The sequence below is a fragment of the Neovison vison genome, chromosome 1 (genome assembly GCF_020171115.1).
Source record: "Neovison vison isolate M4711 chromosome 1, ASM_NN_V1, whole genome shotgun sequence".
Taxonomy (NCBI): Eukaryota; Metazoa; Chordata; class Mammalia; order Carnivora; family Mustelidae; genus Neogale; species Neogale vison.
In genome coordinates this window covers 276744075-276763943 of record NC_058091.1, presented here as the reverse complement: position 1 = coordinate 276763943, position 19869 = coordinate 276744075, and the positions used below count along the sequence as shown (strand labels likewise).

Below are 19869 nucleotides of genomic sequence, written 5' to 3'. Positions count from 1 at the left end.
TAGTTCATTTCTTCTACTGCTTGAAGTTGAGAATTCTAAATAACAGTCCCCACCTCTGGTGCAGGCAGGAAAATACTTCTCACTTCAAATAATCAATTTCTCGGTCAAATAATAAGTAGCAATTAAGTGACAAGAACCGCAACACCACCCAGGGTGTGACAGTGTGTTTTGAGAGCCTCTCAGAGCCAATACTGACTCTGGATGACCTCACAGGAAAGGTGGAGAAACCAAGCAGTGGCATATAAACCTGACCCCTTTCCTAGGGTCTGGCTGACGTAGCTGGTGTGACAGCCCTGACAGCCTCTGCATCATAGCCATCTCTACCATGAAGACCATCGGGGGGCTCCTTCTGCTCTGCACAATGACTCATTTCTTCAGTAACCCAGGTGAGTTAAGGGCAGAGAGTGCCCTGTGTAGCCATTAAGATTGTCTTCCCAAATAACCCCTTCTCAGCATTAGAGGGAAATGTCTGGTCATATGGACTTAAAGGGTACTGGCTTATAATACAATAAGCCCTGACCTAAGAAGGGAGACACTTACGTACCAACAGGTGCTGGGGAGTGTAGGGTCCAGTGTTCTCCCTTTCAAGGATTTTTATTCTCATCCATGGAGCCATAGATTAAAAAAAGAACTAATTTCTCCATAAGTCTACCATTCCATAAGGTCACTGGAAGTGGTTGTGTTATTAGATACTATTCCTCCGTGCAATGATATGGAAAAACTTGGAAAAACTCCCCAAATTAATCCAGGAGAATCGAAATAAAACATAATTCTCCAAAGCCCAGGAGTCAACAGTTAGACTTTTATATGGTGAAAATTATTTAAATAAATTAAGATCCTTATACCTTAAGGACATTCCATCCTATTTCTTTGTATCAGTTCAGAGGGGGAGAATTTCAAAGATGGTGGCACTTCAGGCTCTTAGGAGGGGTGTCTGCAAAGCTGTCTATTGTTATCTGACTTTGAATCATTACCAAAGACATAAGCTCCAGAAAATGCCCCATAGTCAATAAAGGGAAGAAACTGGTTAATTCTCCTGCCCGAATAAAGGGCTTACCTTGTTGGCCATTTGGCTTCTTCTGCAAACAGCTAGAGTTTAATATAAGAACAGAATGTGTGCTGATGCAAATACAAAGTCTCAATCCATAAGCCCAAATTAACATTAATTAATGAGACTTCAAGAAGTTGCTTCATTTTTCACCTTTCCATCTGTAACTCTCTTTCAGAAGCGGCTAGTCTGCCTTTAACAACAGTGAGTATATTGATTTAGATTTTAATTTCAATTCCTATTGACTGTCATTTAGTCAACAAATCTTTTTGAAATATATATGTAGAATTAATTCAGGGTGTTTGGGGAGGGGGCAAAGGAGGAGGTGGACACAGATTTAAAAATCTCCTCTATTTTCCAGAAGTCAGTTGAAGAAATAAGACATACATATAAGTAACTGTAGACAAAAATAAATAAATAAATAAATAAAAATCTCAAGTTAAAGGAGACAGAGATGACTTCCAGCTGAGAGGTTGGTAAAGTCTTCATGAAAAGGACAAGTGAGAGGCAGGACAGAGTTATCATGGTTAATCGCATGGACTCTGAATTTAAATCCCAACCCCACCACCAACTAGCTTTTACATTATGCAACTTCTCTGTTTTTAAACCTTAATTTCCCCCCTCTATAAATAGGTGTAATAGTAGAACCTGCCCTATTCAGTTGTTATGAAGATTAAACAAAGAAAATTCGTATATGATTTAAGCTTAAAGCCTAGCATGGAAGTGCTCAGGAATTATTAACAGAATATGCTAGTAGTGACAGAGGTGGGGATAGCAGTACTAGTATTCGTCATGGTCATGATATTATTAGTAGAAGTAGCCACAGCGGCATCAGAATATCTCATCTGGGACTCCTAGGATGGAATTTTGCTTCCTGCCCAACAGAGGCCAGCATAGACTAGGACATTCTCTTGTGCCCACAGCAGGTGGACTGCAGCATTTACAAGAAGTACCCAGTGGTGGCCATCCCCTGCCCCATCACATACCTGCCTGTTTGTGGTTCTGACTACATCACCTATGGGAATGAATGCCACCTATGCATTGAGAACTTGTGAGTACCTCATGGGAAGAAAAATAAGTTGTGGCCAGTGTCCTTCACTGAAAACCTCTCCTCTATGAGCCTGTTTCACTCTCCATAAGCTGTGCTTATTCCAGAAACAGCTGGGAGGGAGAGAAAGCTGTTTGTCTCACAGTCAGGCTAGGTTTGGGCTACCTGCTCTGCCAGCTTGAACTAGTTCCATCCATCACCCACCTGCCAATTCCTGTCTCAATTGAGGGAGTCCAGTAAGACAAGAAGCTCAGAGGTTCTAGAGAGGCAAGAGGACTAAGGGAATCATTTGGGGGTGATCTCCAATCCCAAGTTCAGCTTTTGGCTATTTTAGGTAGTGGAGATCTCCACAGTACCTTGTTAGAAGAAAGATTTTGAACTCCATACTAAATAATCACTGAAAACCACTATCCTACATGATTTCTAAGATACTTGTGGCCATACTGCTTGATTCGTAGACAAACTGTGGCTAGAGAGCCTTTATCCTTCTCACATTCCTAGGGGCTCTAAACAACTCTAGCTTCAGGGAGGAAGAAGAGAAGCTTACCCTGAATTTTTTTTTCTTCTTCTTATCTAAAACAGGGGATGCAAGCTCTCCGTGCTTAGACCTGGGTTCCATGGGCATGTTTTGCTAAAGTATTTTTGTTTGGTCTGTGCAGTATTTTTGAAGGCATCATAACTAGGTAGTTGTCACTTCTTTAATGCAGAACAAGCACCTTAGCATTTCTTACCTTACACTAAGTCCATTTTGTTCATTGTTAAGTTTCCTTTAGACCACTGGATTTTGGCTACCCATCTTTGGTCTTGTATTTTTCATCTTTGTGATTATCTAAACAAGTTAGAATATCAGTTTAGGCCCTGAGCTCAGAAGGATATGTCTGCATCTTTATTTCTATTTAGGAACAGGGAAAATTCATGAAAGGGAAGATGCTCTAACATGCGCACACATTGGGCCTTGGCCTAGAAGCTGGCTTGTGTTCAGGGACATTGAAGGGGACATGTGGTAGACGTTCTCACGAATGCAGGACCCAGCTTCATCACAGGCCTTGCTGGCCAGGAAAGGCTGAGGGGCAGGCGGTGGACTGCCTCAGCTTCCCGTGCCAGAAGTCCTCCTCCTTTGTTACTATAAGGCATTGGTTGATGGGCCCAGGTTCTGGGATCCCTGGAGGCAGTAGGTAGGGTAGAAGTATCACTGGACTAGGGAGACTCAGCTTCTGTCTCTGTCAGAAAGTGTCTGTGGCAAGGACCTTCCTTTTCAGGTCCTATATTCCTTTTCAGGGATTTAGTTTCTTCATCTATAACATTAATCTCTGCCTCATAATTTCTGTAGTTCTTTTTGGCTCTGACATTATATAATATTTCCTCTGGTTTAATGAATCTTATTATGTGTTTTCTTATAGGAAAAGTAATGGAAAAGTTCAGTTTCTTCATGAAGGAAGTTGTTAACTTCTCCACAGACATGGGTACAGAGCGATGATATCTTCACCGTCATCATCATCCTTGGCTCTGACTGTCTCATCTTGGCCAGTGCTTTGGGCAGTGCTCTCTTTTTTTGAGCGAAGAAAGTCATGGACTTCCTCAAACTCATGCCTTACTGACTTCCAGGCTTCTTTTTGTACCTCAATAAAAGAATCTCCCCAGCGAGTTTATCTTTACTGCTGCTTGTACTCGTTACTTAGATCAGGATATAATATCTCAGTTGAAAAATAGAACCGAGAAACATATAAATCTTCTTTAAGAGAAAATTTTGTATGAAGAATACCAAGTGACTTCCAAGAGACACATACACACACACATACATACACATCAGTGAACACCTTACACTGTCCTGGAGTCTTTACTTTCCTTAATCAGTACCTGCCACTGGGAACTAGTCTATGGACCATACTGGTCCTTTAAATTAGTCTCTTTTCCAAAGCTCCTTGGAGGGGCACTTCCTTCATTATAAGAAGTCAACCTTGGGGGTGCCTGGGTGGCTCAGTGGGTTAAAGCCTCTGCCTTTGGCTCAGGTCATCATTCCAGGGTCCTGGAATCAAGCCCTGCATTAGGCTATCTACTCATCAGGGAGCCTACTTCCCTGTCCCCTCCCTCTGCCTGCCTCTCTGCCTACTTGTGATCTCTGTCAAATAAATAAAAAATAAATAAAATCTTAAAAAAAAAAAAAGAAGTCAACCCTGGAGGGAAGATTTTCCTGCCCATTTCTTTTCATGAGCATTCCATAATTTCTCTTTTCTTGTCTCTCACCTTGCTAACCTCCTGCTGTAGCCTTAATAGAACATCTCTGGCACTGACTACTGCAGGGTTGACCTAACACTTCCCTTCCATAATTGTAAAATGCAGATACCACTATGTACCAAGACAAAATTGAAATTACTGGCAAATTGTACATTTGTTTTAAATACAGAGGTCTGTAATTCATTCTTAGTGATGAAGCTGGAGTTCCTTCTACAGAGGATGCTTATGTGACCACAACACGTTGAGGAAGTCTTTAATGATAGACATAGCTCACAAGAAACTAGTGATCCAGATTAGACCTTGGTGTATTTTCATGGTCCTTACTTTCTCCTTCCCATGTTCACTTCTTCCCTCACTTGTTCCAGAACTATTCGTGGCCCAGAAATTGAAAAAGGATAGCCCTGTCCACCAACAGGCTTCCCTAAAGATACAAAGAGGTCTGTGGAAATCTTATCTCCTCATAGACTCAAGAAGACAGAGGGAGGTGTGCCTGGGTGGCTCAGTCAGTTAAGTGTCCACCTTTGGCTTAGGTCATGATCCCAGGGTCAATGTAGGATCAAGCCCTACATTGGACTTTCTGCTCAGCGGGGAGCCTGCTTCTCCCTCTCCCCCCACTTGTGATCTCTCCACTCTCTATATCAGATAAATAAATAAAATCTTAAAAAAAAAGAAGAAGAAGAAGAAGGAGGAGAGAGGGAATCCATAGCTAGAGTAACTTCTTAAAAGTGGTATAAAAACACTTATAAATAGTTGGATCATGGCTGCATTTATATTCTGCTGCTAAAGTGTTATATAATCATGTAAGAACAGACTCTGTCCCCATGATCATGACACACCTAACATGGTCTGGATGATTGGGATAAAATATGGGTCTGAATCAGAGTCAAATTCAAAGTCAAGTTCAAAGTCAAGGTCAAGCCAGAACACTGTCAAGCCAGAACAAGGTCAAGCCAGAACACGGTCAATAACTAAAAATAGTTATTGTTCTTTAAATTTTGGAATTAACCTGTGGTTGAACTGTAGAAGAATGAATTATGGCATACAGAACAGAATGTGCATATCTTTAACATCTGAAATGTAAAAGTAAACATAGAGGTGTAAAATGTTTAGAGAGAAAAGTTGACTGAGGGAAGTGTATGGAGGCAGGTAAGTTTCTTGTAGGGTTATGAGATGCTGCCTAAGGATGAGAATAATAGAAAGTGACTAAGATATATTATTTAAAGTTATAAAGGTAGTACATAGAATTTTTGAAAAATCATGATATACTCATCAAAATTTTGGAAGAACTAAAAGTGGGAAGATAATATAAATTAACTTTCCCCCCAAATGGTAGTCTATTCTCATATGGTATCACTTACTTATGGAACATAAGGAATAACATGGAGGACATTAGGAGAAGGAAATGAAAAGTGAATGGGGTAAATTGGAGGGAGAGATGAACCATGACAGACTGTGGACTCCAAGAAACATTCTTTTAGAGTGGGAGTGGGGTGGGGTGCGGGAATGGGTGAGCCTGGTCGTGGGTATTAAGGAGGGCATGTATTACATGGAGCACTGGGTGTTATATGTAAACAATGAACATTACATCAAAAACTAATGATGTACTGTATGCTGACTAACATAACACAATGAAAAAATTTTTAAAAATGGTGGCCAATCAACCAACCAATCAATAAATGGTAGAATCTTAAGTATACCACTGAGAATTATGATGGTAACAACCTTAGAAGAGAAATGATTAAAATTAGCTCCCACTGAAGCGATATTGGCAATGAAAGACTTTTGGTTTTTATCGTAAGCTTTTAACATCAATGGAAAACACAAAACATACAAACAATAAGTGTGTGTGTGTGTGTATACACACATGTATATATACACACACAGATATATATATATCTTACTATGTCGTATGTATTTCTTTCTTTTCCTCTGCCAGGAAGAGTATATCTTTGCCCCAGGGAAGCTCTTAAACCACCATAAATGTAAATGTAAAGTAGGTGTATTTTTTAATTTTTACCTAAGTTTAGGCCTTGGAGAAAAAAATGACTTTATTCAGTTTTACTCACTTAGCTATATACCGATTAGCACTTGCATCACTGAAATCTCTGGCATATTCGTCATCATTGTCTTCATTATAAAACTCCTCCAAGCAGCTCAGGAGAACACAACAAAACTTGGAACAGGAGACTTGTATGCTTATGCCAGTTTGGACATCACCAGGTGTGTGGCTGTAGGTTGGTCATTTATGTATGCAATATCTCTTTCCTTGTTGACAAAATCAAGAGAATAACAATCCCTAATTTAACCTGTGCATTGTGAGAGTCAGATGATATATGCATGTGAACATGCTTTGTAAACTGTACAGTTCTATGGAAATGAAAGTGTTGATTAAGATCTGTATGCCCATCCTTCTCCAACATTTACCCGGGCCTGAACATATAGACTACATTCTTGGAAATATGTTTGGTATTTTAAAGTAAAGGCCCATGATCAGTAAATGCTGTGGAGTTTTTTTCCTGGTTTGGGATATGGGAACATTTCAGTTCCTTAGAAACTGATACTAGAAAGTGAAAAGGCAAATATACAATCTGAACATATAAGATTACATGAATTTACTTATATAGTTTGCCCCATTTGAACATGGCCTCACTTAATACCATGAGTAAAACTGTGATGAAAGATGAGATATTCAAATAATCTCAAGAGATCTTGTCACAAAATATTTACTAATTTTGAAAGGAGAAAGAGTAACAGTAGAGTAGAGAAACATTGTAGACACTAATGGGCACAGGTGATCAAAGTTAGCATAGTCAGTGATAGGGCAAATCAACATCATGGATATTATCTCAAAGTATACAGTATGAAGAATACAGAATAACTTCTGTATTTCCCTGCCAAAAATGTATAACCCAAATACAACTATTAGGAATCATGAGACAAACTCCAATTCAGAAACCTTCTATAAAATAACTCACCTACAACTTTGAAAAACCAAGAACAGGCCTTTTAAATATTCTGCTTTGAACGGGACTAAAGAACATAATATTGTATGATCCTGAATGGATCTTTTGTTGTTGTCCTTGTTGCTGTTTGTTGAGAAATAGTTCACATACTATAAAATTCATGTTTTTGTTTTTTTAATTTTAAAAATTGAAGTATAATTAATAAGCAGCATTGTATTAGTTATAAAAATTCTTGTTTTTAAAATGTAAAATTATAGTCTGCTCACAAAATTGTGCAACCAGCACCACTATTTGATTTCAATACCTTTCGTGACTCCAAAAAGAAACTCCAACCAACTGGCAGTCACTCTCATTCCCCCATCTTTCCAGGCCCTGGCAGCCAAGAATCTAATTTTTGCCTACGAATTCACTATTCCGGACATCATACATTAATAGAGTCATACACTATAGGTCTTTTGTGTCTGGCTTCCTTCACTTAGCATAAGGTTTTCAAGGTTAACCCATGTTGTGGCATGTGTCAGTATTTCATCCCTTCCTGTAGCAGAATAATATTCCATTCTATAGCTACACTATGTTCAGTCATTTGTCCATTGATGGATACTTGGATTGTTTGCAATATTGGTCCATTAAGAGTAAAGCCGACATGAATATTCATATACAAGGGGTTTATTTTTAATTTTTCTCTGGTTTTTTTTTTTTTCAATTCTCTTGGATAAATACCTAGAAATAGAATTACTGGGCAATAGGGTAACTCTACATTTAACTTTTTGAGAACCTATCAAACTGTTTCCAAAGCAGCTGCTATGACATTTTCCATTCCCATAAGCAATGTATGAGGGTTCCAATTTCTACACATCCTTGACAACGCCTTGTCTTTTTTTAAGTGATCCTAATGAATGTGAAATGGTACTCATTTTGGCTTTCAATTGCATTTCCTTGATAACGAATGATGAGGAGCATATTTTGATGTCTTTATTGGCCATTTGTATATCTTTTTTGGAAGAATGTTTATTCAACTCCGTTGCTCATTTTTAAAGTAGATTATTAGTCTGGTTATTTTTTTTTAATTTTTTATTTTTTATAAACATATATTTTTATCCCCAGGGGTACAGGTCTGTGAATCGCCAGGTTTACACACTTCACAGCACTCACCAAAGCACATACCCTCCCCAATGTTTATAACCCCACCCCCCTTTTCTCCCAACCCCCCCTCCCCCCAGCAAGCCTCAGTTTGTTTTGTGAGATTAAGAGTCACTTATGGTTTGTCTCCCTCCCAATCCCATCTTGTTTTGAGCTGCATATATTGTTTAGCTTCATATATTCTGAATACTAGGCCCTTGATCAGATCAATGATTTGCAAATATTATCTCCTATTCTGTGGGCTATCCTACTAAGTGCAAAATTTGGATTTTGATAAAATCCAATTTATTTTCCCTTTTGCTTATTACATTCTTAGTGTCATATCTAAGAAACCACTTAGATGTCATGAAGGTCATGAAGAATTATGTCTATGTTTTCTTCTAAGACTACTATAGTTATAACACTTATCTTTAAGTCTTTGATCATTTTGAGTTAATTTCTGTTAGAGTTTTTTTATACAGTCTGATTAGATTGGATGATTCTGTTATAAAAAATTCTATAAAAATTCTATAGAAAAATTCCGTTATAAAAAAATTTATTGACATAAATGGCAAAATGTGAATGGAGTCTTGAGGTGAAGAGTATGGGAGAATTTCTTTGTTCTAATCTTGCAACAATTATTTCAAAATAAAGAGTTAAAATTCAAAAATGTGTTCTAGTACCTGCAAAACAGGTACTACTAGTAACTTGAAAGACCTGTTCCTCCAAGAAAGCAGTGTCACAGAAGTGACTTCAGAATGGGAAGTAGCAAGAGAATATGGGAAGGATATGCCACACAGGCTGAATTCTTAAGTAAATTCTCAAATAAACCATAAGGCTCTACCTACTTTCCCTCCCTCCACCAATACATACTGAAAATAGTTCAGAATTCAGTAGGAGGGAAAAAATAAGAAAGAAACCCTTCAATTCATAGTGACATTTTAAGCTTCTGCTTCTGCTTCTCCATTCCCTTCTTCTTCGTCTTCTTCTCAGGAAGAAGTATAACTCAGGGCTGCCTAAAAGGTCTTGCTTTTTTGTTTTTTTAAGATTTTATTTATTGGGGCGCCTGGGTGGCTCAGTGGGTTAAAGCCTCTGCCTTCAGCTCAGGTCATGATCCCAGAGTCCTGGGATCGAGCCCCGCATCGGGCTCTCTGCTCAGCGGGAAGCCTACTTCCCCCTCTCTCTCTGCCTGCCTCTCTGCTTACTTGTGATTTCTGTCTGTCAAATAAATAAATAAAATCCTAAAAAAGATTTTATTTATTTATTTTATTTATTTATTTGATTTATTTATTTGACAGAGAGCCCAGCTTTCTGACACCCTCCAGAGAGTCACCTTTGTATTGGTTCTCCTCTAATCTTATATCTAAAAATCTAGAAATTTAATTCTTCTTGGGCTTCAATTCAGATGACTTCTCTTTATTCCCTGAACCAGAGAATCTCCTTCATGGCCCTGGAAGTCTGTGTGAACTTGCTCCTTGTAAATCACCCTCTTTTTCTTCTCTTCTCTTTTCTGCATTCACACTCTTATAACCAGCCACGCCCAGGCTCTGATTCAGATAAGCTCTTCCTCAAGTAGTGCTTGCCTCTGAACTGAACCCCTGTGGACCCACCTCAAGTGCTGGAGTCACCACTTGAGGGTGGAATTTAGGAACTTCTCTCCTAGAATAGTGATCTTCAAATCATCCTGTGGACCCCTAGGGACTCCATGAGTGTGACTCAAGGGCCATTATGGGAAGATGGGCACAAGGAAGCCAAGATGCCACAGTCCTTCTTCAAGGAATGGAGAACGTCTGTTATCTGTTTGGTGTATTATGCTTCTTTACAACATTTTCCAATTCCACTATGTACTCTTGTGATCTTGGACAACTTGTTTATTTTCTCTGTGCCTCATTTCCTTTATTTGTGAAGTCTTGGTAGTAATAGTATTTGCCTAATATAGTTTTAAATTTTAAGTAAGTTAATATTCATAGAACAATTTCAAAACTAGCTGACACATAATTAGTGCTCAGTAAGTATTATTACTGTTATTGCTATTGTCATTAAACAAAGTATTTTGCTGTTAGAAAAGTTTAAAAATGCAGATAGAGGCTGTTTTCAATTTCAATAAAGGAATCACCTCTGCAAGTCCTTGAGAAGTATTCATTTGACCTCCAAGGAGACACTTAAAAGGATCTCTCTACTTCTAGTCATTACCAAACTTTACTGATCATCACTAAGTTCCTTTTGTGATGACATGCCAATATTTATCATTTCCAGTACAGCCACAAAGATACAACACTTCCTTATTTTAAGATAGTTCTTACGGGCTTTCTGAGTCTTTTCTTAAGACCACTGTCACTGTCATTGTCTTTGCTATCATGATCATTATTATCAAATACCAAAATTTGTTAAGAACTTACTAAATGTGCCAGACCCTGGATAAGAACTTTACAAATACAGTCTCATTTGAAACTTATAACAAGCTTATGATGATGGTGCCATTAACTTTATTTTGTAAGCTTGTTAAAATATTTGACACTTTGTTAAAATGGTAAGGAAGCTGTCATTCAAAGTATAGTCTTGAATACTCCTATTGTAATTGGAGAGAGAGATTGGGCTCAAGTCTGCATAAAACATGGGGGATTTTTAGCCAAGGAGCAAGTTGAGGGGGTCAGTAGATTGGTGAGCTTGTCTGTTAAAAATGATTGTATTAGTGTAAAATGTCACTGATCTCATATGTAACTATGGCTCAGGGCAAAGTCAACATCTCATTCTTGAATCATCAAGCTGTGTTTTGGGGACTAGAGAATCATGGGCAAAGCTCTAGGGACAGTCCAGCCATTTCAGTCACTAAATCCATTACTGGCTAAGCTGGTCATATAGATCTTTATTATTGCCCTTGAGAAGACCTTTCTCCCAAGGGCCCTTGATAAAGAAGCTTCCACCAGAGATCTGACAGGTAAATGAGGTGTGACTGCTCACCAGCTCTACTCACTGTTCCATCTCCTCAAATTGAGATACTTGGGAAAATTATCCCCCTGTTAAAGAGCATCATTCATTATTTTTTTCTGCTGAATCAAGAGTTGGGTGTTGGGGTGTCTGGGTGGCTCAGTTAAGCATCCTGATCTTGGGGTCATGGAACTGAGCCCTGTGATGGGCTCCGTGCTGGCTGTGGAGCCTGCTTGAGATTCTCTCTCTCCCTGTGCCTCTGCTCTTTTCTTCCCAGCCCCCCAAAAGACTTGGATATTGATACCTTTTCTCTGTGCCCAGTCTGGAGTCTTATCTGGTCACATTTCCTATTTGGTATCAGAGGAAAGAGGGGAAACTGGAAATATGTCTGAACTTAGAAGGCTGCCATGCCTGATGAGTATTCCCGGAAGTAGTAAAAAGATGAATATGTAGTAAAACCAGTGAAATTACTTAACTTCTGTCACTTCATTTTTCTCATATGTAAAACAAAGAAAATGGTAATAACTATCCAATAGATTTACTATGAAGATTCAATGGTATAACAGATGTGAAAGCACTCAAACTCTCAAGTATGTAAAAAAATAAGGAAATAGCAGATTTATTGGGTTCTATTATCTATTAAAATGTCATGAGCAAATAACTGATTTCACAATAAAAGAATTCCCATACTAGCAAATGTTTCTGACCTCTTCCCATGATTCTGTTTCTGGAAATAGCTATTTCACAATTGAGGCAGGAACTCTTGACAATATATAAGGCAAGACCCAAGTGGGCCAAGCAGACACCAGAAAGTCACTGGTTTTGCCACCATCTGACTGCGCTTGGCCACTTCAGCAGCATGGAAGCAACAGTCTGCCTTGCTCTTGGCTCTGGCACTTATGGCCATCTTCAGTAAGTATCTCCCTCATAATACCGCCTCTGTCCTGATACCAACAGCTCATGTCATCTTCTGGTCACAGAATTCTGGGATATACAGAGCACATAGATAATAAGGGAGGCTTTTCGAAATGCATTTTTGTCTCTACCAATAAATCACTAAATGATACCACCTTTGGGGCTGAGTTGACCTAAATGGTCAGCTAAGGGCAAATTCTTATCCATATAAATATTTATATTTGGTCAGTGTACATCCAGACTCTGCTTTGACTTGACATCTCTATTTATGGGTTTATGGGGACCCCATTTCTTTATAAAACTGTCCTATCAACTGAGAGTGGTAGAATGGGAGGTGGGTAGGGGGTGGGGTAACTGGGTGATGGGCATTAAGGAGGGCACATGATATAATGAGCACTGGCCATTATACACAACTGATGAATCACTAAACACTACATCTGAAACCAATAATGTATTATATGTTGGCTAATTGAATTTAAATTTAAAAAAAAAAAAAGCCTGTCCCAGTCATTGTTTGGCAGCACGAGCTCTTATTATTTTTGCATTAAGTTGAAATTTGCTTCCTAAGAATTTTCAACTGCTGGTCCAGCTTCTGCCATATCTGCCTCCTACACAATAGCAGACATTCCCTAGACATAAGACCACTTCTTTTTTCCAGTATTTTCTAAACTCTGATTATGAGGTAAGAAAGAACAAAATTTCTCATTATTATAGTAGCTTCTCCATGCTTTTGGCTATGCTCTAATCCTATCCAAAAAAGAAAAAAAAAATCTATGCTGAGCTTCAATCTTTGATATTATATTGATACACAGTTCTGAAGAGAGTCTGATATTTTTGATAGGCCAAGAACTGAAACATGAGAGATCATTTTCAACATGATTAGGTTCTTCCAGAGTTTAATTTGGTTTCTTTTGTCTTTATTTTTCTTATAGATGTAGAATGTGCCATACACCCTCAACAGGTCAGTACATCCATCTTGATATAAAAGTTTTACTTTTATATTTTATGTAATTTTAAAGCCAGTATCAACAAGGAAATATTTGCTACTATACACTAATTAAATTGTTACATGTTTGAAGATTTTTTAAGTATCAAAACTGATTTTGCTTTTAAAAATTCATTAAAAGATCTTTCTGAAATGGACGTAGTAGAACAAAGTGGTTAGGCACCTAACATCCGAGTTACTATAAAGACCTGGGTTTGAATTCCAGCTCCTTGATCGTGTGGCCATGGACAACAATACTTGCCTCATAAATTTATTGTGAGGGTTAAAACCACAGTGTTTGAAGAGAGTTGAGCACTGTACCGGCACCAAAGAAGGACAAGTCATGACTCCTATAATGCTAAATGGGTCACCTCCATCTTTGTTCTTTATCTTAGGGAATGGATATTTTAATTTAACCTTCCCTTTATGATTCATATTAAGCAATAACTGTTGTTGAGAAAATCTAGGTGTGGTAGTAAGAACTCTAAACCAGGAGTCTAAGCTCAATGGCTTTTCAGCAGTATGCCTGTGGGACGCAGGCAGCTTCTTTCACTTCTTTGAGTCTTTCATTTTATGTATTAAAGAGAATAAGAGGGTTAAGAATGTGAATTTTGGAGTCAGACAGTCCTGCATTCAAGCCATCCTTCACAATTAGTAGCTGCTTGAGAATGAAAACAGTTAATGAATATGAAGCCTTGGTCATTTCTTGGTCACACTGTGAATGTGACTTAAGTCCTGACACTGGGGTTTGAGCAGGCAAGGAGAAGAAGTGATATCGTGCTGACATATACTCATCAAGGGGCACCGTCATTCCCATTCCAGTAGACTCCACTCGCCTCTGAGCGCCTTCTGCCATTTTATCATGTTTGCTAATCTTTGTACTGCCAGCCATCAGCGCAATCCTAAAACTTAGAAAGTACGTGGCGTATGGCCAACAAAGGAATGAATAGATCAATTAATGGAACATAACTGAAGGGGAAGATGAATTTAACCTGAAGTTTGGGTGTATTTCAGGCTACCCAAGTGGAGACATTCAACAATTAATAACATATCACATGTGGTGTGAGTCAGAAAAACTGAAACGTAAACTCTTCTGTACAGAGCCAGAATTTGTGTAGTCCTGAATGTAGAGCCAAGGGATAAAACTAATAGCGAGCATTTTTGTAGTATTTTCCATGTCATGAAGTGCTAAACATTTTACATGTATCTTCTTGATTATTTATTTTTTACTTCAATCTTACGATGTAGTTATTATCACCCTTATTTTACAGGTAAAGAAACAAGGCTTAGAGAAGTAAAATGATGGTCTCAGGGTCATATAGTCAGGATTTGAAATGTGACATGTTTGACTCTTGTTCTCTATACTCTTCAATTCGCTCATAGATGAAAACCCCAGAAAACCTCTATTTTGGTGATTGCAGACGTGCTCCTGCAGGGGCCTTCATGTTGGCTTTCCTTCTGGCATTTACAACAGTGGTTCTCAACTACAGCAGTAAAATGCATGTGTCTGTCTATGCACTGAAGAAGTGTATAACACATGCTTTGTGACCAATAATTAATGGTAAAAGTTGCTAGCGATGTGCTAGCTCTTAAAACTATAGGAAGTATTCCTATAATACATCTCATACTTGCATTCAGGTAGAACTTATGTGAAAGAGAGAAATAGCAGGATGTGTAGAAAACTAATCCCATGGGAATGATTACATCTGGGACTCTGCCATGTATGTTTTTAAATTCACATTTTAATTTTTAGATAAATTATTTGGTTACAAGCTACCATAAAGAAGTTTATCACTCGTGATTTTATATCTGACATATGAAATCTCTATACTTGACATATCTCAAAGGGGCTGGATGAGGAAAGACAATTAGAATAAGAGACTGGAAGCGCATGGCGGGGGTCAGTGGGTTAAGCCTCTGCCTTCGGATCAGGTCATGATCTCAGGGTCCTGGGATCAAGCCCCTCAGAAGCGAGCCTGCTTCTTCCCCTTCTCTCTGCCTGCCTCTCTGCCTACTTGTGATCTTTCCCTCTGTCAAATAAATAAATATTTAAAAAAAAAAAAAGAATAAGAAACTGATGATTTGAAAGCCCTCTAAACTTGCTTGGGAAATCCTAAATTCTGGGAAAAAAAATTTGGTTCAAGACTTTTAATATGTATCTCCAGGTTGATTGCAGTAAATATAAGAAGTTACCACCAGGAAAAGAGGGAATTTGTTATGAAATATATACACCGATTTGTGGATCTGATGGCGAAACTTACCCTAATGATTGCTTCTTTTGTTATGAAGTTCAGTAAGTGTTGAAATATTTTTATTTTCTATATTTAAGGTGTAATTAAGTGTTAAGGCAAATATACCTCAATTAGAAGTGGTTTAGGGTACAATGAATAAGTAAATACAATGAATACATAGAATTTGGGGTCTTTAGTGTCTTTGGACCTGTGCATATTCAGGCAGTAAGAATAAATCAAAGAACTAGAGTCTCTAAGTCGGAAGGAAATTTGAGGGTCATCTAGTTCAATGTCCTCATACTCATTGACTGCTTGAACTCGCTCTACAAATAACTCAAGTCATCCCAGTGTGCAGTTGATTATCTCCAGGAACAAGGAACATCCCTCCTCCTAGGCATGCCAGTCTACTTATCTGTCAGAACGAACTGTATCTATTGTTCACTTTAATAATTAAGTTTAGATGTATTAGAGCCACCTAATTATTGGCACAAAAGGGGATAATATCTAAAAATTCCAAAGAAATTTTTGTTTCAGTATGATTTCTCAACAAAACATATATTGAAGCTCTAATAAAAATTAAACTTGAAAATCAAATAGCCAAAGATAGCTTAAAGGTTACAAAATAATCACCTGAAGGATATGCTAGTACCAGCTCAAGAAATATAAGACGGTGCATGATACACCAGAATGTATAGAAACATATAAACCCTTTTTTAAAACATACATGAATGAAAACAAATACCCAATATTGATGACATATTGTTCTGGTTTGTTTTTTTAATGAGAAAATTTTTCTTTTTTTAAAAAGATTTTATTTATTTGAGAGAGAGAGAGAGACAGAGAGAGCAGGAGCAGTGGGTGCGGGCACAGAGGGAGAGGGACAAGCGGACTCCCCACTAAGCATGGAGCCAGACACTGGGCTGGATCCTAGGACCCTGGAACCATGACCTGAGCCCAAGTCAGATGCTTAAACAACTAAGCTACACAGGCACCCCAGAAAAAAATACCTTTTTGAGAAATAGTATTTTTTGAAAAATGTAAAATGTGACATTTATGACGAAATCACTGATGAAAAAATGTTTCTAAATGTGCCTCCTTTAGATAAGAAATTCATTAAATATGTTTTCAGGGATATAAACTGATTATGATGTATTGTGAGCATCGTCCTTATATAACCAGTACCAGTTGCTAAAATATTTCTAAATTGCAGTCACTCCCTCCCCATTTTTTTTAAAGATCTTATTTATTCATTTGAGTAGAGAGAGAACCAGAGAGAGAGAGAACACAAGCAGGGAGAAGGGGTAGAGGGAGAGGGAGAAGTTGGCTCCCCGCTGAGCAGGGAGACAGATTCAGATGGGAATCCCAGGACCCTGAGATCATGATCTGGGCCAAAGGCAGCCCTTAACAGACTTGAGTGACCCAGGTGCCCCCTGAATTGGACTTCGTCTTTTCACCAAATATTAAACATCCACTCTGCTAGATGCTAGAAATGCATCAATGAACGCACAAATATAAAAATGCATCCTTCCTTTGTGAAGCTTTAAGTTTACATAGGCAGAATAATATTAGTGAAATATCAAATGTATATATATATATATATATATATATTTATGAAGTTAGACTAACTAGGGTCATCAGGCCTTACTGAGGTGATTTATAACCAGAAACCAAATAATGGGTAGAAGCCAAAGGAAAATGGAGGCAGGAGTGGAGATGAGTGGAAGGAGGAGGCAGTAGCCATGGGATTAAGAAGCATCATTCCAAGCACAGGGAGCAGCAGGAGATAGCAACATAACAAACTAGCACAGTTATTGGCCAGTTCATGTTTTTCAGCCACTCTCCCAAGCCTCCCTACTATCCACTGCCCACAGTTCATTTCCAACTGTCTCCAGAAGGATCGTTCTCAAACACAAATCATACCTGGTCATCTCCTTGCTAAAATTAGTTCAGTGAGTCTCACTGTCCATAAGTCCATGAGGGCTGGCCACGTCTCTCTCCAGCCTCATCTCTCTCAGATCCACATTATGAAATAAACGGGTGACCAGTCTCAGAACCCTCCACACATTTTGCCATTGTGCACATCCTGGTCCCTCTTCCTCCAATTCTCTTTCCCACTTCTTTATCTCACCAATTACCGCTCATTTGAAAAGATTCATCCCTAATGCTCTCTTCACTAAAAAGCTCCTAATTCTCTAATGAGCATCTCCTATGTATTCATTCATTCATATAATCCTCCCAGATTATCAAGCATCATAGTATATCCTCATTAATTTGTAAGCATCTGTTTCTTTTGCTATATTATGAGATCATAGCTGGCATGCTGCAGGTATTTGATGAATGTGTAATAAATTAACTGAATTAAATTAAGATGAATTGAATTTGACTTCTATCAACAGGCAAGGAAACCGTGGTGTCTTATCCCAGATAACCCTGAAATCAGATGTCACCTCCTGATCTGACTCTGGCACTGGAATATATAGCATCTCTTTGCATCTGCACCAACCCAAACTCTGAATGCTTCTTCAAGTACCTATATAAAGAATCCATAGATATACAAATAAGAGAGAGTGATGACTGCTTTTCCATAGTTGGGGCGGTGGCTTAAATGGCAGTCATTTTGCTCACCTACAGCCTAAAGCTCCCCATTGCATTTCTATCCTCTACAGTCATCTCTTGCAACACCACTCTGCAAATCCTTGTCATTTGTAACATGAAGAGGAAACTGACATAAAATTTTAAAGATGTACAAATAAAAGAAAAACAATTAAATCCATTGCTAAAATCTGTTGCTAGAACTGAGGCCTACTCACATTCTAAGAAATCTCATTCTGTTTCATTGTTAATTAGCTCTTCCTCATAGTTCAGCAAAGCAAGCACTACTACAGCCAATAAACCAGTCCTTCTAGAACAGGTAACTCCTGTCCCTCTGGGAAATCAAAGAGAAGATGAAGCACTGACTGCAGAATTTTAATTGACAATAATAGTATAGATCAAGGAAGCAGAAGCCAGATCTACAAAAACATTCCTTAACAAAACCTATCCGCAGGGACACATCCTGAAAACTTTTCAGAATTTCTTAAGAAAAGGAACTCTGAGTCAACTGAAGTTAAGCCTTTTATGAGTTCCTGCTGAAACGCTGGAAGAGAACTACTGAGGTTGTGACAGATGCCTCTAGGGAGCCCAGGAAACTATCTGATCGTTCCACTTGTCAGACTCCTAGGCGCTGATTTCCTAGGATGTGAGTCATTTGATGCTCAAAAATAGTCTCTGTGGTTAAAATAACGAAGCCTGGAAGCAGCCCAGCCCTGTACGACTGACTCATCAAAGAGTAAGCCTGGCTTCTGGGTTTCATTCTTCTTCTGCCCCATTGTTCGTGAATCTCATTCCATAAGCCCAAGACCCCTGTTCTGACCAAGGCCGCTTCTCCAGCCTAAGGCCCTGCTCTGTAACCTGTACAGCAGCCTTGCCCTCTGGGCTTGCACTTCTAACCTGTGCTCTTGCTGCTCTTGCCTTCTCCACTCTGCCTGTTCCAAAAATGGAGCCCAGTGGCAGGCACTCCAAAATATTGGTGGACATTTGTTACGTTGGTCACATCCCTGGTTGCCCTGTCTGGGCTGCCTATCGGGGCTCTGGTTCTTTCTTGTTTATCTACGGGGCCCACGGATTTCCTGAACCACCATCTGTTTGCTGCCGTACCCTTTAGATATTACCATGTCCTCCATGTCAGGTGAAATTATTCATGAACCTTCTTTAACATAGTGGTTAAGATGGTGATCTTCTGGCAATATATACGATTATCGAATCTTTATGCTGAATATCTAAAACTAATACAATGTTATATGTCAATTATAGCTCAGTTTTGTAAAATTTTCAGAAAATGAAGAAAAAAACCCCTAAGGAAATTAAAAAAACAAAAACAAAAACAAAACAAACAAACAACAAAAACAACAACAACGAGGCTTGGGAATAGAAAGCCCGGGGATTAAATCTAGATTTGCCACTTCTGAACAACCCTGAGTTACTGGTTGAACCTGAGTTTTAGTTCCTGCATTTCAGAGTGGGGACAGTTCCTTATGGACTGGTGTGAATCAACCTATACACACAATACATCATACTGGGCTTGGCACATAATTAGCAAACAGTAAATCAATGATTTCGAAAAGAGTAACAACAAAAATCTAGAGTCACCCTAACCTTGTTCCCTAAGCACAATGGATAGGTTCTGGCTTTTCATTGTCTTCTCCCCAATTCCACCCTAACACAAGCCCAACCCTGCCTAACCCCTGCCTGAGCTGGTCCTGAGAGAACACTATGAACCTCCTGTTAGAGGAGACCATCACTGTTATAGCCATAGAAGGCAACAGAGTGGTTTGACCACAATGAAAATATACTCCCAC

General features: G+C 38.7%; 2 protein-coding genes across 2 annotated transcripts; both read left to right on the top strand.

Annotated features, from left to right (window-relative positions):
• Positions 1-325: 325 nt before the first annotated feature.
• On the top strand, positions 326-3590 carry SPINK7 (serine peptidase inhibitor Kazal type 7). The gene is given in 3 exon segments (XM_044241234.1): positions 326-386; positions 1934-2099; positions 3497-3590. Coding segments are annotated over 3 exon segments (273 nt in total). The 3' UTR covers positions 3543-3590.
• Positions 3591-12158: 8568 nt separating this feature from the next.
• Positions 12159-17978, top strand: SPINK9 (serine peptidase inhibitor Kazal type 9). Its single transcript, XM_044241225.1, has 4 exons — positions 12159-12253; positions 13189-13217; positions 15407-15534; positions 17869-17978. The coding sequence occupies exons 1-4, from the start codon at positions 12241-12243 to the stop codon at positions 17924-17926; spliced, it is 228 nt and encodes a 75-aa protein (XP_044097160.1). The 5' UTR covers positions 12159-12240; the 3' UTR covers positions 17927-17978.
• The last annotated feature ends 1891 nt before the right edge of the window (positions 17979-19869 follow it).

Excerpts from the sequence above, each read along its gene's own strand:
- SPINK9 (XM_044241225.1), top strand. Across the intron at positions 13,218-15,406 it reads GTGCCATACACCCTCAACAG|GTTGATTGCAGTAAATATAA; the intron begins GTCAGTACATCC and ends ATGTATCTCCAG. Across the intron at positions 15,535-17,868 it reads TTCTTTTGTTATGAAGTTCA|GCAAGGAAACCGTGGTGTCT; the intron begins GTAAGTGTTGAA and ends TTCTATCAACAG.